Source organism: Corylus avellana, chromosome ca10 (assembly GCF_901000735.1).
Source record: "Corylus avellana chromosome ca10, CavTom2PMs-1.0".
NCBI lineage: Eukaryota > Viridiplantae > Streptophyta > Magnoliopsida > Fagales > Betulaceae > Corylus > Corylus avellana.
This window is the reverse complement of record NC_081550.1, coordinates 3,502,877-3,520,645: the sequence shown is the minus strand read 5'-3', so window position 1 is coordinate 3,520,645 and position 17,769 is coordinate 3,502,877. Positions and strand designations below refer to the sequence as shown.

At 36.1% G+C, this 17,769-nt stretch overlaps 1 protein-coding gene across 1 annotated transcript; it reads left to right on the top strand.

Annotated features, from left to right (window-relative positions):
* The first annotated feature begins 586 nt into the window (after positions 1-586).
* LOC132163389 (E3 ubiquitin-protein ligase KEG-like) lies at positions 587-15,443 on the top strand. The gene is made up of 16 exons (XM_059573668.1): positions 587-1,393; positions 3,890-4,258; positions 4,336-4,560; positions 5,011-5,136; positions 5,241-5,577; positions 5,683-5,840; positions 8,166-8,323; positions 9,248-9,369; positions 9,524-9,658; positions 10,721-10,845; positions 11,014-11,118; positions 11,242-11,475; positions 12,596-12,932; positions 13,085-13,273; positions 13,376-13,681; positions 13,838-15,443. Exons 1-16 carry the CDS (start codon positions 693-695, stop codon positions 15,074-15,076), a joined length of 4,866 nt encoding a protein of 1,621 aa, XP_059429651.1. The 5' UTR covers positions 587-692; the 3' UTR covers positions 15,077-15,443.
* The last annotated feature ends 2,326 nt before the right edge of the window (positions 15,444-17,769 follow it).

Sequence of the window (17,769 nt, the reverse complement as noted above, 5' to 3'; positions counted from 1 at the left end):
GCATTATAACATGTAAAAAATTAAAATAATGACCATCGTGAGTTACCGAACCCACAATGACTACCATCGCTAGACACATCTAGCGGCCACCGTCTAACAATGGCCTTAAAGATTGTCCCGTAGCTTCTTCGAGAATGAGAGATGCTAGGTTTACGTATAAAAAAATTTATATAACATGACGTGGCATAGCATAATTAAAAATTAGATAAATTTAACTTCTGAAAAATTTGATCATTTTGTGTCACGTCATGTTGTAAAAATTTTTTAGTAAAATTTTTATTATTTATCGGTTGTAATTAATTATTAAAAAAATTAAAGAGAAAAAGACAAGAAACGTACAGCTTTCTCTACGCTTTCATTTTCACTTAGATAATTATATTCCGATGACAATTGGGGTTTCCACTTTCCTCTTCTTGCCATGCGCATCTCAACACTTTCCAAATCAATCCTTTTTTAATTTTTAATTTTTTTTTGAATTGCCGCCGTGGCATAAACACGTGGAGTTCACTGTTCAGACCCACCTACCACAGCGTGGATTATGGAAGCGTATAAAAAGTCCAAGTCCACGTCCTCAACCCTCCTCTCCTCCTCCTTCTCCTTCTTCAAAATCCTCTCCGACAAGTCTTCGATTCTTCAAACAACTCCATTGAAAACTCGCTCCCATTTCCCACGAAAGCGTACGCAAAAACGACATGCCGAAGCTGGAGTCGAAGAGGAAGAAGATCCGAGTCCCCAGCTGCTCAATCTGCCACACGCCCTACGACGACGACTCACACGCGCCTCTGTTGCTCCAATGCGGCCACTGCTTCTGCAAGCACTGCCTCTCCCACGCGTTCTCCTTCTCGTCTGCAAAACCCAAGCACACCCTCCCATGCCCCAAGTGCCGCCACGTGTCCACCATCGGTAACTCCGTCCTCTCCCTCCCCAAGAACTACTCTCTCCTCCCCATACTCGACGACGACGACGACGATGTCACCGACGACGAAGAATCGGAGTCGGAATCGGCACCACCGGCACCGCCTCACAGCGCGTGCTGTCGAGGTCGCGGCACGGGGCTGTCCAGGAGTCTGTGTGCGGATCACGAGCTGAGGCTGATCAAGAGGATCGGGGGCGAAGCGGAGAGGTGGTTGGGTGAGATGAAGAGGTCGAAGAGGTGTAGGCACAAGGTGGTGGTGAGGAGGGTGCGGGTGGCCGACGTGGCGGACTGCGATTGGGTGGAGGGGGAGCTCGAGAAGCTTCGCGTGTCGTCGATGTGGTGCAGGAACGTGTGCGCGTTCCATGGAGTGGTGAAGCGGGACGATCATCTGTGCCTCGTCACAGAGAGGTGCTACGGTTCGGTTCAGTCCGAGATGCGCCGCAGCGGCGGCCGCCTCACTCTCGAGCAAATCCTCAGGTAAAATTCTCACATCTAAGTGCTTTCAATTTGGAATTGTAGTTCCAATTCCATCTCTTAAAGCATCAAATCGCTTATCTATTTTATAGTGTAATAAAGCTTTGGAAATTTTCACTTGGAGCGCTTTTTCTTTTTACACATTTAATTATTTTGATCTTGTTCCGTATCTTGATTGTTAAGCTTAGTTCACGTGTTATGTCCCGAATTAGCTTGTTTTTGTGGTAATTATAGCTTCGGAAATCCTAATCTGAAGCCCGACCTTTTGTGCTGAGAAATAATTCCGGTCAGCAGTGTTCAGCTGCTTCTTTGTGGTTGTTTCATGCAATTGAGTAATGCTGGAAGGAAGACACAATAAGAAAAATCGTCGAATCTACTCTAGAAAACAAATTATATTTTCACTACGAAACTTATGGCTATTGCGTAGCGATTCTTGAAAGTTACTCAAAACATCGCTATTTTGGGTGGATGTGGATTGGGTCATTTACAAGACCTCCTTACATGCTTGGTTTTGTAACAGTTAGTGAGGAAAGGTTTAGCTGTGGTATAAGCGCCATGGCTACACCTATTAATTATTGTTTTGAAATTTCAGCTTCTGATCATATCAAGACATCCTATAGATGAGCCTCTTCAACTAAGACTTATTCTATTCCTATGTATCAATAGGCATAGTCCCCATGCAGGGCAATATCAAGAACAGAAACTTTAGCTTTATAATCTATAGGTCACTGCCATTTAGGGTTCGTTTGGGATTGCAGTTTCAATAAGTGCGATTTTAAAAATAGTTTTTCTAAAAATAGTGCTTTTGAAATCGCTACTTTTTAAAATGGTAAAGGCGTTTGGTAAAACATGTTAAAAAGTTTTTTTTATTAAATATTTGTTATGCGAATTCATGATTTTGGTTTAAATTCACACTTTTTCAAATAAGCACCCCCTAACCTGCTTATTGAAATCTCAGATTTTTTTCCTATTTTAAATTAAGTGCCTTTTAAATCGCAATGCCAAACGCCTTACATTTTGCGATATATTTTAAAAACGCAGATTATTCTTTCAAAATCGTAATTCCAAACGCACTCTTAGTGTATGAGAATTTCTTTGTTACATAAATGACATAAAGATATGAAATTCAAATCACATTTTTCCAACTAAACACAGCACTTTCTGAGTTTCAGAGTGTCAGGATGCCTTGCATCGATCAACAACATAAGGGGTGGCTAGCATCCACACAGAGCAGGGAAATTCCATTTGGTGTTGTGTAGGGCAATACAGATAGTTCCCAGGCATTTCAATGCAATGCTTTCTGAACTGGGGTAGTATTTTCAGGCTCCCAAGTTACTCCTTATCTAAAAATTTTAAAATTAGGACCACTAGATGGCTCTAGCTTTCAAATGTTTACAAGTCAGGGTTTAACAACATTGATAATTGTTAAAGTAATGATTAAGTAATTACCTCTTCCTATAAGCTTAAGCTTTTGGAATAAGTGGTAATTTAACATGGTATCAGAGCCAAAGGTCTTGAGATTGAACATTGATTCCATTAATTCACCTCCCATTTAAATTAAATATTCCACATGTTAGGTCTCATCTATTAAAAATGGAGTTTGAGCCTACGCGTGAGGGGAAGTGTTAAAGTAATGATTAAGTGATTGCCTCTTTCTATAAGCTTAAGCTTTTGGGATAAATGGTAATTTAACAATAATAAAGGACAGAAAACTTGTACAAAAAAGAAATAGATGCTTCACTAAAAACTTGACAATTTTATTTTGATTAACTTTTTTGATAAGTAATGGAAAATTTTATAAAAAAAGCATAAGGTGCCCCTACATGCACAAGCATTATACAACAGGAACACCTATTATTTTGAATAACTTAACTTGCATTAATACCTATTTGACTCTGGACTGACATTTATCCTCTAAATTTGGGTGCTTTTTACTGTTTTACAAATGATAGCAATAGAAGAAGAAAGATAACACGGGTAGAAGAATCAAGACTTAACATGGATTTTTCTGAATAGTTTCCCTTTTATACTTGATCCCCTTTTTTGAAGTGCTTATTATTTTGTATAAAATTAATATCTAATTAAATTTTAGCTGGGGATGTTGAGCAGGAAATGTTTATGAAGCTTTTAAGAGATTCATTTTGTTAGTCATGGATATGACAAAAATTAATGTTGTTGTGTGGATCTTATGTTGAAGTTCTATCTTTTGCTGTGGATGTTCAGAGAATTATTCTGTTTTCTTATAATCTATCCTGGATTTTCTTTCAGTCATCAACTATTGTACCGTTTTTTGTCATTCCACTTTGAAATTGTTTGGAAAAGATTTAAATGAATTCCTGGTTCTAATATACAAGTCATTTCTCATAATTTTTATTTTTTATTTTTTAATTACAGACCTATATTTATTTACCCGACCATGTCATTCAGGCTGGGAAATTACTTTTGATTACTGATTTTATTGTTGGTATCATTGTTTTTGTTCAAATTTCTTGGATGCAGATATGGGGCAGACATTGCGCGTGGGGTGGCTGAACTCCATGCAGCAGGTGTTGTATGCATGAATTTAAAGCCATCCAATTTCCTTCTGGATGCAAGTGGTCGTGCAGTGATTTCAGATTATGGGCTTCCAATAATTCTGAAGAAACCTTCTTGCCGAAAAGCTCGACCTGGTCCTGAGGTTGAGTTCTTAAAAATGCATTGGTGTATTGATTGTACATTGTTGAGTCCGCATTACACAGCTCCAGAGGCATGGGAGCCTTTAAAGAAGTCACTGCATTTATTCAGGGATGATGCAAGTCATATATCGGCTGAGTCAGATGCCTGGAGTTTTGGTTGTGCCCTGGTTGAAATGTGCACTGGTTCCATTCCGTACGTGCTGTATTAAATTTTCCCATACTATGTGAAACTTAACAATTCTCTTCACTTACCTATGGTGAAATATGCAGATGGGCTGGTTTAAGTGCAGAAGAAATTTGTCGTGCTGTTGTCAAGGAAGGAAGACCACCACCCCAGTATTCTAGTGTTGTAGGTGTTGGGATTCCTAGAGATTTGTGGAAAATGATTGGTGAGTGCTTACAGTTCAAGTCATCGAAAAGACCAACTTTTCATGCAATGCTTTCTATATTTCTACGCCATTTGCAACGGATTCCTCACAGTCCAAGTCCAAATAAGTAAGTAATTTCATTTTCGACCTTTCACCTGATTTTTTTTGTTTAGACAACAGTACTGCATTTATATATAAACTTCTTCATGGTTTATCCATTGAAATTCTCTTTATATTAAACTATTAAAGAAATGATATAAAAAAGAGGCTATTTTATGATAGCATTTTGTGACTCTAAAATCTCAGTCCTCCATCACACATGTAACAAATAAATTCTAACCAAAGTCATTAAAAATCACATGAACTTTTAAGGCACTAAAGACAATAATAAACAAGACATGATATAGAAATAAAATGAAGGACTATGCTTATACTAGTTACTGGGCTGGACGATGTGGGGTAATGGGCCCACTTGCTTTGGTCTTAGATGCACCTGCATCACATGTTATATTTTACCTTGAGTTTTAAGAATTATGTAGTCTGGATATATGAAGCAGTTTTTCTTTGTGGAATCCAGTGAACCAGCTAATAGTCCTGGAATTGATTTGTTGGAACGGTCCCCTACATCTGTTTTGGATATTTCCCACGTTAAAAGCAACCATCTGCATCAACTTGTATCTGAAGGGAACGTGAATGGTGTTAGGTTAGTCAATTTTGATACACACTCCTTTACTGCAGTCTTCTTGGCGCATCTAAGAATCATTATAATTGTTCCAAACCCTCGATTTTTCTTCACTTCATGTGTAGGGATCTACTTGCTAAGTCTGCATCGGGGAACAATAATGGCTCAATCATTTCTCTTTTGGAAGCACATAATGCTGATGGTCAAACTGCTCTACACTTGGCTTGTAGACGAGGTTGTCCAGAGATAGTTGATGCTATTTTAGAATATGGTAATGTGGATGTGGATGTCCCTGATGAAAATGGAAATCCTCCTATAGTATTTGCTTTAGCAGTTGGGTCCTCAGAATGTGTGCGTGCTCTCATCAGAAAATCAGCCAATGCTATATCTAGGTCGATGGAAGGCTTTGGTCGATCGCCTGCTCATGTTTGTGCATTTTATGGGCAGCCTGATTGTATGCATGTAAGTTTTCACTTAGACAGCAATGGTTTGAGGTAACTGTACTCTCTTTTTTTTGTTTTTCTCTCTTTCTTCTATATTTTCTTAAATGTTCCATAACAATCACAGGAATTACTATTGGCGGGAGCTGATCCCAATGCAGTGGCTGATGATGGTGAAACTGCACTGCATATAGCCATTGCCAAAAAATTCAGAGACTGTGCTATTGTAATACTGGAAAATGGGGGCTGCAAGTCTATGGGTTTCCTGAATTCAAAAGATTTAACGTAAGAATCAATGCTGTTAAAATATGATGTATGCATTTATGGGTAATAACTTTAATAGTATATATTATAACCAAAATGGTGAAATTTGATATGCTATCATAATTATGGAGCCTCTAAGTTTTTATAATTGTATCTAAATTACTAGAAATGCATAAAATTGCTATATTCTAATACTAATGGATATGATCAATACAATAAGAAAATAGCTACAGACCTAAAACATAACATCTCTTTCTTGTTTATTGTAAATTCACTATAGAATAAAAAGGGAGAGTTTGCTTTAAGATGTAGCCATGTTCAATGGTTTCATTCTTTCTCTTCTTAGTAGGGGTTCTCACCCTCTGTGCATTTTTTCAATATTCATTATTTATCAAAAAAAATGGTTGCATCTCCTTTTGCATTTTTCTTGGCGGGTTATGAAAGAATTCTCTTTTCCATGTGGCATTTTGTAAAGTCCGGAAGCTGGCAAACTTTTTCATCATGTCAAAAATAGCTTTGTTGGTAAGGATTTTATTGCTATTTGGTTGATATATTATCTGCTTCTTTGTAAAGGTTGCTTGGTGATTTTACCCAACTAAGGATTTTCTCCTGCACCTTTTTTATGTTGCTTGATGATATTAAATAAAATTCGGAATCTTGATAAACTGTCACATGGCATCTGATTGTAATACATCCATTTTCCTGTATTTTACGCACCTGACTTTTTTAGCGTTCTTGCAAAAGTTCAATTCATCATGTTGCAAATGCTTGTTTTGGTTCTGTTACCCTGAGAATTGCAGGGAGCATGCTCCGTATTCATGTTTTTAGTTGCGTACAATTAATTCTTTCTTGATTTTTGTACTTAGAGATTTATGATGGTGACAATAAGCTTCTGGTTGAAATGGTTTGTTGGAATCAGGTCTCAAACTAAACTAGATAGAGATAAAAAGTAATTGAGATTTGCTGTTCATGTGAATCTAATTCTCATAAATGCTTTTTCATATGAAAAATCAATGTGGCCAATACTTGCATCTTTAGATCTGGAAAATGTCTTCAACGTGTGCATATTGCAACTTACCTAGAACTTTTATGCGATTCTGTAATTTGATTCTTTCAAAGTCACCTTAATTAAAATTTACTTATTTATGGAAATGACCTGAATGCGCCCTTCCATTCATATTCTTATTTGCCTTGAGGAGACAGGAGCTTGATATGATACAAGTCTGTTCCGTGCTACTAAACTCAACTAACCCTTTATTGGGGTTGCTTATATGAATCCTATATCAATTAATTGAGATCTTTTACATATCATATCCTTGTTCATTACTTTCACCTATGGTTTTTTATGCCTTTCTCCAAGCCTATTCACTCCCTCTTCTTGGATCAGTCACTCCTCGTTAATGTAGTCATCATCTGTGGTAGATTAATCTAGTGGGTGGTTCTCATAACATTATGATTTTTTTTTTTTTTTTAATTATTTGTTTGGGGAAGTTTTAAACGGATTGGAATAGGCAAGTATCTTATGCTATTGGGTCTTAATGAAACTAGAAAAATGCTTATGATCATTTTTCTTCTTTCTAGAATGGCTTCCTAGAATTAATTTCTTAATTTTACTTGTCTCTTTATTGCGAATAGTTTGGTAAGTAATTAGGGTATTATGATATGAAATATTAAGTTTCAATAAGATGTTAGTCTCTTTAATTATATTTCTACAGTTTTCTCAAGTTGATTCCAAGGAGCTTTCTTATTTTATCAAAGAAAAAAACTGGACATAAATAGATTTTTTGGTTGCTGGAGAAGGCTTCATCTATCCCCCGCATTCGATGATGATAAACACATAAAAATAGCAGTCTTTTTGCATTTATTGGCCTACAAATCATTAATTTTGACTTGTTTGATTTCTCGGGGGAGGCATTTACTAGTCATCTGCAGTACCTCAAAAGGGAGTCACTCGTCTTAAATACACTGTTTTTTCTAATGCGGAATGTGAGTGGTCAACTTGTATGAAGGTCATAAGTAGGTCCAATTCTTTTTCTGCATTTTCACTAAAGGGTGCCATTGGCCATTGAATGCAGTATTTACACCTCAAATATCAGTAACTACTAAAACTTCAGAAGTCTATTACAATATGGAGTACCCTATGTGCCTCTCTCTATCTCTCATTCGTTTTCCCCATAGATGTGTAAAAATAGTAATAATAATAACCACAAAATTAGTAATGTTAATACTAATAATATATTTTTAATAATAATGTGCAGTATCTGAAGTTGTGTTCTTAAATTTTTATCATTTTGTTGTTCTTTTCCCTCTTATCAGATGCATGATATTACCCTTTTTTCATTTCAGTCCTCTGCACTTGTGTATAGCATCTTTAAATGTGGCTGTAGTTAAGCGGTGGGCAGAAATTGCGTCACCCAAAGAGACTTCTGAAGCAATTGACATACCAAGTTCATCTGGAACTGCACTATGTGTGGCTGCTGCTCTAAAAAAAGATCGCGAGACAGGTAAAAAATGATTGTCACATATTGCTCTTGTTAAACGCTCTCTTAGTTTCATATGCTATTGATGTTAAATCGCCACTTATCTCAAAAGCTTGAGCTAATAAGAGAGGTAAATTTCATCATTTAATTAATACTTTAACATTCTCCCTCACGTGTGGGCTCAAACTTCTTTTGATGCCTAACACGTGAAATATTTAATTGAAACGAGGTGAATGACTGAGACAAAATTCGAACTCAGGATCTTAGGCTTTGATACCATATTAAAATATCACTTATCCCAAAAGCTTAAGCTAATAGGAATTGGTAAATTTAATCATTTAATTAATACTTTAACAAATTAGTATTCCTTCAAATTCTGTTTGGAGTCTTCTATTTTCTTCTTAAGTTCTACCAGTGAATTAAAACATTTTTGTTCATATATTGGTTTCTTTGATGTTTGCAAATAGGTTATCTCGTATACTTTGCTTTAGCCAATTGGAATATGTCTTAATGAATGCTTTTATGTGGACGAACCTAATATGCAATGGAAGCTGGCGCTTGCCTTCCTTTTAGTGCTGCGATGACTTCCTATAAATTTCTCGTACAGGCTTTCCCCTTCCTGCCAGCCTCCTAGTGATATAAAGGCCTAAGCCATATAAAAACCCACACACTGATTTTGAACTCCTGAATTCTACTCATACTTTCTCTTGGTGTTTAGACATTGATGTGTATGGCTGGCTCTTAATGTAGATTCCAGAGCTAGTGTCACATGGTTCCTGTGAATTTAGTTGAATTAATGATCACAAGGAATTTATTGTGTGAAGGTTTTTTCTTTCTTTCTCTGCTAAGCAAATGGTATGTGCTGTGTTTGGCATGAGGGTTATTTTCATTTACTTTATCTAGTTGATATAATATCAATTTTATTTTTAATATTAATATTCTTTGTAGAGGGTAGAGAGTTGGTAAGAATACTGCTTGCAGCTGGAGCAAACCCAACTGCCCAAGATCCACAACAATATCGAACAGCTTTGCATACAGCTGCCATGGCCAATGATGTTGAGTTGGTTAAGGTGATTTGATGGGCGTCTTCACCATCCATATTCTCTTATTAGTATATGTGTGAACATTAAAAAATGTTGTAGTCATTTCATGCTTATAACGAGTTTCAGTCTAGAAATTATTTTGGTACTCGATTTGTAACTTTTCTTGGTTCTCTTTCTGTAGATTATTCTTGATGCTGGAGTCGATGTGAACATCAGGAATATGCATAATACAATACCTCTTCATTTGGCATTGGCAAAAGGCGCAAAACCATGTGTTGAATTACTCTTATCTGCTGGAGCAAATTGTAATTTGCAGGTTGGCCCTTATATATTTCTAAATCTTATGTGACTACTGTTTATACAACTTGGCAAAAATTTAATCTTTGTTGCTCGCAGTGTTTTTCTAGTAAGATGGTGGGAGATATGTGCTTATTGGTTCTGTGTTGAATACAGTAATGGTCAGATACCGCTGTATTCTTATTGGGTAAATGTTATGCTTATCTAAAATTTAGAAACAAATTTCATAGTAGTGGATATGTTTTAGATACCCACAGACCTTACTTAGGAAAAGGTATGAGAGTCAGATGCATCAACGCCCATATGGTTTAGTCAATTTTAATAATTCACCTTCAGTTTTCAATTTTTCTAATCATCCCCTAGGGTACCTGATTATGTTAATTCAGTACTTCCATTTTCTTCCACTAAATTAACTAATGGAAACTTTTTCTTTTCAAATTATGCCCACACCCAAACCATTTTTACCATCTTAAACTCGGTCTTCTGCTTCCAAGGTGGCACCACAGGCAACAAAACCCAATCTTTGTTCATGCCTCAACCACCAAACCCCAACACCGACATCAGTCGCAACTCAAGCCCCCACACGCCGCCAAGCACTAACCAAAATCAACTTTGTGCTGCCTCAGCTGAAATAAAAATGGTACTTTTATAATTGCTCTGAACATCATGGACGCAACTAAATAGCCCCCTCACTTTAACAAAAAATCTATATTTTTCATATGAAAATTGTGTTTGAATGTATCTGAATATGAACAGATTGAACTGTCTTTATGTGGTAATAAAAATTAATTGTTTTTTGTATTAGAATTCATTATAATTTTGAAAAAAATCTGGTTAGTTATAAAGTGCGTCTGCACGTGTGCGCATATATGCATAAGTGTGAGCATGGAATTGGACATGAAAAGTGTTCATGTTTCAGCGTATGTGCTGCATATATCCAAAGTATATTCTTTTATGTGCCAATAGCAAATTTTCTACCTCAAGGTTTCTGAAAGAAATGCATAAAAGCTTTAAATTCTTTTATAGTATTCTTTATATGGCTTATTCACCAACTTACATACTCCTGTGTGACCATTATCAGGATGATGATGGTGACAATGCTTTTCATATAGCTGCTGATGCAGCAAAGTACATACGTGAATGTCTTGAGTGCATTGTAGTTATGCTGCAGTATCCAGGTGCTGCCATTGAAGTTAGGAACCACAGGCAAGTATTAGCTCACTAGAGTTGTTTTGATCCATTTTTCTTTTCAGGGAAATTTCCAAGATTCTTCACTTGTGTATATCTTCATGTAATATAAATAGTTGAAACATTGTTATCCAATGTGACAGTGAGTTGTGCCAAATAGCTGTTTGAGTGAATTTTTTTGAACAGTGGTAAGACATTGCGTGACTTATTGGAAGCCCTACCTCGAGAATGGATTTCTGAAGATCTTATGGAAGCACTTATGAGCAAGGGACTTCATCTGTCTCCGACATTGTGAGTAAATTACTAATATGATAATATTGATGAATGATGCTTGATATACTAACATCACTTGTTAGGTTTCTTAAAGCATGTAAAAGTTTACAGACTTATCATGTATTTTGATTGATATTTTAGATTTGAAGTGGGAGATTGGGTGAAATTTAAAAGAAATGTGAAAACCCCTGTATATGGTTGGCAAGGTGCAAAGCATGGGAGTGTTGGCTTTGTACAGAGTATCCAAAAGAGTGACAGCCTTGTTGTATCATTTTGCACTGGAGTAGCTCGCGTCCTCGCAAATGAAGTTATAAAAGTCGTCTCTTTGGACCAGGGACAGCTTGTGCGACTTAAAGCTGACATTGAAAAGCCAAGGTTTTGATATTTCATTCCTTAACTATCACCAAAGTTTAGGCTTGATGCTTCATGGTTGCTAATCCTCTTTCAAGTAAAGTAATTGTTGCAAATTGTCACAACCCAGGACCACATTAATCTCATCTGCTAAAACTCAAAAGGACTTGCCATAATTAGGTTTCCTTGTAATCATTTATACTGCTCAGATTGACTGTGTATGTGTCTGATGTGGGACTTAGCATATTGCCAATGCAATGCCTTGACATCCAAATCCACACTATCTGGGATACAATAATCTTCCCCATTCAAATCTCTTCCAATTTGAAGGCCCTGGGCCAGATAGCATTATTAGGTTATCTTTGATATCATTTGTCATGACTTGGAAATCATCTACATGATACCCCAAATATATTAAGTTGCAAAATGGGGCTCCCGGAATCCTTTATATAACCCAAAAAAGTCGTCGTACTTTGCTTTGTATGGATTTGGATATGAAAGTGTTGGGTGAGCATGTATTGAATCTCACTTGGGATATGTATTGAATCCCACATCAGGCATAGACTTGACTGGTCTGGGCTTCATGAATGATTATAAAGAATCCCAATTATGATTAGTCATTTTGCGGTATCACGCAAATATTGTTAACGCATCCATAGGTCTTGACACAAATGATCAGTGCTGTGATAAAATTGTATTATTAGGAATGATATGCTACTGAAAAATTAAGAGATCATTTATAACCACAGGTCCAAGAACTGAATGTGGATTATATTCAGCTCTTAATAGTTATTATTTGTTTTTTTAATCATTTAAACTGAACCAAAGGACATATTATTGACTGTTACAACAAAAAGGACCAACTATGAGTTGTTTTTTTAAACTTCTTAATTGATATCAAGAGAAAATTTGCTCATGATCCAGATGTAAATGAGCATAAGAGATTTATCAATTGGGTGACAAATTTACTCAGAGTTAGCTGTTGTAGTCATGAAACAGGAAGAGTTTCATATATGCATGTGCCTCTTGTAAAGATCAGTTATCTGTTTAACTTTAGCACCTTATTGTAATTAAAATAATGCCTGAGATCATGTGAAGTTTTTAACTGTTACAAAGTTTGAAGAATATACTGCCATGTTGTCAGGTATGAGTTGCGTGGACAATCACGTGACAACATTGGAACTGTCCTGTGTATTGATGATGATGATGGAGTTATACGTATTGGATTTACTGGTGCATCTAGGGGGTGGCAAGCTGATCCTGCAGATTTTGAAAGGGTTGAAGAGTTCAAGGTTGGTGACTGGGTTAGTGTTCGCCACAATCTATACTCTGCAAAGCATGGTTTTGGGGCTGTCGTCCCAGGGAGTATAGGGTTAGTGTATGGTATTAGACCTGATAAAAGTCTGCTGATAGAATTTAGCTACTTACCAAGCCCATGGCTTTGCGAACCAGAGGAAGTGGAGCCGTTCACTCCATTCACTGTAAGCAAATTCAATTTTCCTTTTGTTTATACGAATGTTGATTTTCATCTCTCTCCCCCCCACCCCGGCATCCAAAAAGAGAAACCCCTGCTTGTTCCTTTTCTTTCTTTCTCTTTTTTCTTAAAATTGATATGTTTTTTGTGCTAATACAGATTGGTGACCAAGTATGTGTAAAGAGATCTGTTGCAGAGCCCAGATTTCCTTGGGATGGCGAGACACATCACAGTGTCGGAAAAATAAGTGACTTGGAGAGTAATGGTCTTCTGATAATTGAAATACTAAATCGGCCCATACCATGGAGAGCTGATCCTTCAGACATGGAAAAGGTGGAGGATTTCAAGGTAATGTCCATTACTTCATGGTGACTTTATACCCTGCCACTCAAAAGGAAACATCTATGGTGAGTGATTTTTTTCTTCTTTGTTCTGTTCCAAAATGAGCAGGTTGGCGATTGGGTAAAAGTTAAAGCTTCAGTACCCTCTCCAAAATATGGGTGGGAAGATGTCACCAGGACCAGTGTAGGAATAATTCATAGCTTGGAGGAGAATGGTGATATGGGTATTGCATTCTGTTTTAGGAGCAAGACTTTCTCTTGCTCCATGACAGACATGGAGAAGGTGTCACCTTTTGAAGTGGGACAAGAGATTCGAGTGATGCAATCTATCAATGAGCCATTACTTGGATGGGCAAATGAAACTTCATCTACCTTGGGAAACATTGAAAGGATTGACATGGATGGGACCCTAAATGTGAGTATGCTTATTTCTTTTAAGTATGCTTGTTGTTTGTATAATTTTAGTTGTTGGTATTATTGATCTTTAGTGTGAGGTGTGCTGTTGTCTGGTTATTGAACTCTTGAATTCTCGCTATTGGTGATAAAGAGTTGCTTCTGAATATCTTTCCAGGTGAAAGTGGCTGGCAGAGCGAGCTTGTGGAAAGTTGCTCCAGGTGATGCAGAAAGGTTATCAGGATTGGCAGTCGGTGACTGGGTTCGTTTGAAGCAATGTATGGGAACAAGACCAAGTCATGAATGGAACAGTGTTGGGAAAGACAGCTTAGCAGTAGTGCATAGCTTGCAGGATTATTCTTATTTGGAGTTGGTTTGTTGTTTTCGTAAGGGTAAGTTCATTGTTCACTGCACAGAAGTTGAAAAAGTTTCTCGCATAAAAATTGGGCAGCATGTTCGGTTCCGTGCCGGAATGGTACAGCCTAGATGGGGATGGAGAGGTGCTTGCCCCAATTCAAGAGGTGTTGTAACTGCTGTAAATGCTGATGGAGAAATCAGAGTTTCATTCTTTAATTTGTCAGGTTTGTGGAGAGGAGATCCTGCAGATTTTGAGGTAGAGGAGATGTTTGAGGTTGGAGAATGGGTAAAACTAAAAGATGATGCTAGTGAATGGAAATCTTTGCAACCGGGAAGCATTGGTGTCATTCAAGGAATAGGGTATAAAGGAGATGTGTGGGATGGCACTGTCCTTGTTGGGTTCTGTGGAGAATCAGAATTATGGGCGGGCCAGACTTCCAAGCTAGAAAGAGTAGATAGGTTTGCAACCGGGCAACGGGTGAGGGTGAAGCCCAATGTAAAGGATCCACGATTTGGGTGGTCAGGTCATACGCATGCCAGCGTCGTTTCTATAACAGCAGTTGATGCAGATGGAAAAATAAGAGCGTACACTCCTACTGGCTCAAAGACATGGATGCTCAATCCATCAGAAGTGGAAGTGGTGGAGGAAGAAATTTTAAAAATTGGAGATTGGGTAAGGGTCAAATCATCTGTGGCAACGCCAGTTTTCCACTGGGGAGAAGTGACTCACAAGAGCGTTGGGGTAGTTTTCCGGATGGAGGAAGGGGAGCTCTGGGTATCATTTTGCTTCATGGAGCGGCTCTGGATATGCAAGGAATGGGAGATGGAGAAGGTGAGAGCGTTCAAGGTGGGTGACAGTGTCAGATTCAGAGAAGGACTAGTAACCCCAAGGTGGGGATGGGGAATGGAGACACATGCTAGTGAGGGGCAGGTAGTTGGAGTGCATGCTAATGGGAAGCTAAGAATTAAGTTTAAATGGAGAGAGGGTCGGCCCTGGATTGGAGACCCTGCTGATATTGTTCTTCACAATGGCTCTACTATTGGGAATTCAATTCAATGAAAAATTAAACCGTATGTGGCCCTCAAATTAAAGGATATAGAGGAGAGTACAAAATGGATTCTAAATTATTACTACATAGTTACCTTACCCGCCTAGATTATATAGAAATAGAGGCCTGTCTGTCCATTTTCCTTGTATATTTAGAGTACGACAATAGTTGACTTTGGGCCCTCTTAGGTGGGTTGAATACCTTGTGTATTTGTTATTTTTTTATTAGGTTCTCTGTAGATTATCATGTTTGTAATTGTAGGTGACCCTCTGCTATTTGGAAAAGAGGCAGGACACATGGATAAATAGTTGTGTAAATATCAACTCCCATTTTCAGAAAGTAATATAGCAATGCTGTGTAGGTTAGGGTGCTAATTTGTTGCGTTTATTTTTTTTTTTTTATGTGTTTATTTATTTATTTTTGTTTTTTTTTCTCCTACAGGTCATCATAACTAGGGGTGGGTATCGGTAAATCCATTATGGGTTGGTTAACCGAAATTATCGGTTAAATCGGTTAATTCACCGATTTCATTTCGATAACATATTACTTCGAAAATTTTCAGTTAATTTTGGTAAGCGGTTAATCGGCTAACTGTGCGCTTTTATAATTGGGCTAATGCTATTTTTAAATAGGCCAAAATTAGTTATTTTGGGGGTCCAAATTTTTATTTTTATTTATTTATTTATTATTTTTTGTGTGGCTAAAATAACTTATTGAACATGAAATGCAAACAATAAGAATATAAGATACAAAAAACTTACCAAATACTTTCAACAAAACATCAATCTGCAAAGTTCATCTATCAAAGCCTTGATCTGTGTCAAATTTGGTGGTTCGGTTCGGTTTTGTTATGCATATTTTGGTTCGGTTTGGTTAATTGACAACAAAAATTTTATACCGATTACTAACGTCGGTATAAAAAATTCATACCAATTTTCAGCTTACATAAATCGGTTAATGGTTAATTTCGGTTTAATCATAGTCGGTAGGCGGTTAATTTACCCATCCCTAATCATCTTCAATTTTTTTTTTTTTTTTTTTTTTTTTCACCAGACCATCAATCTTTTTTTTCAACACCATATCTTTTCATAAATTTTCATGGTAAGTAAATCTATATTTATATACAAGAAGGTAATCTATTCCCAAAATTGGCCTGTAAGTTTCCAGAATTATCTTTATTAGCTTATAACTCGTGCAATGCGTGTGATTCTTTATTATAATTTAATTATAAAATTTAAAAAATATTATAATCGTATTTTTTTTTTTTTAGTAGAATATAATCATACTTTTCATGAGTATTATGAAATTTACTTTTCATAATTGCAAGAGAAAAACTTGAATTTTGCTTAATCAAAAATTAATATAAAATTAAAAAGAATCTCTAATATTGTTGGTGTAATTCTTATTAGATTTCAACACAAATAAAAGTAAAAACTATGCACATTCGAAAAAGTACTTTGGTTGTAGAAAAAAATATGCGAGATTCTTTGTTATAATTTAGGGGAAAATGCAATTTACCCCCCTTGAAGTTTTAGGGATTTTTCAATTTTAACCTCAAAATTCAAAAATTGGCAATCTACCCCCCTGAAGTTTCAAAAATTGGCAATTTAAACCCTCCGTTCAATTTTTCCATCTAAATGGACGGAAATCTATGAAATTACATCTTTACCTTGAGGCTTCTTTTTTTAAAAAAAAAAAATTTTCGTCCAATTTAACGGAAATTAGTAACGGAAGGTTTAAATTGCCAATTTTTGAAACTTCAGGTGGGTAGATTGCCAATTTTTGAACTTTGAGGATAAAATTGAAAAACTCCTGAAACTTCAGGGGGTTAAACTGCATTTTCCCCTATAGTTTAATTTCAAAATTTAAGCACATCTCTATCGAACTTTTCATTATAGGTTGTAAAAAAAAAAATATCACGCCCTTTTAAATAAAAAGGCTTACTAAAGGTTATACACCAATATATTACTCAATGATATCATTGATAGGCTATGGGATTCTAGAATCCCTAACTGTATTAGTAATGTTATTTTGATGGAGAAAGTTGCTTCATCTAGTGATTGATTTGAATGAGAATCAGAATTTTATTTCAAAAAAAAAAAAAATGTTAAAAAAAAAAATAGCGAAAAGAAAATTTGGATTGTGATTATCAAAGCATTAATAGAAAGTTAGTAAGAATCGTTAATATAATTAGTGTTATACTTGTTATATTTCATACAAATTATAAAACACATATAATTATGAGCCTTAAAAAAAGTACATAGCAAAATAATAAAAAATCTTCCCGTCAGCAATACAATCATATAATCATCCCATATTATATTCAATCTTAATTATCTTTTAAGTGTTTCAAAGTTCCTTTTCGTATAATAATCAAATAAATTTTTGCCTTCTTTTGCTTTCAAAAGCATAAAGATAAAAAATAATAATAAAAAAAGCATAAAAAAATACTTAAAAAAAATGTATATGAAAACTCGGGTAAATCATACAAATAAACAAAAAATATCTCATAGGCGAAAAGGCCTCGGACAAATATCAAATAAGAAGCTTGTTATATAGAACAATTAACGATTTTATAAATTAATGGACACTAAGCAAAAATAAGCCCCAAGATGACCGTTGTGATTTTACACTTTGGTTTGGACATCAAATATATAATTGCTCGTAAGATGCTAATCATATGTGTGTGTGTGTGTCTATATAT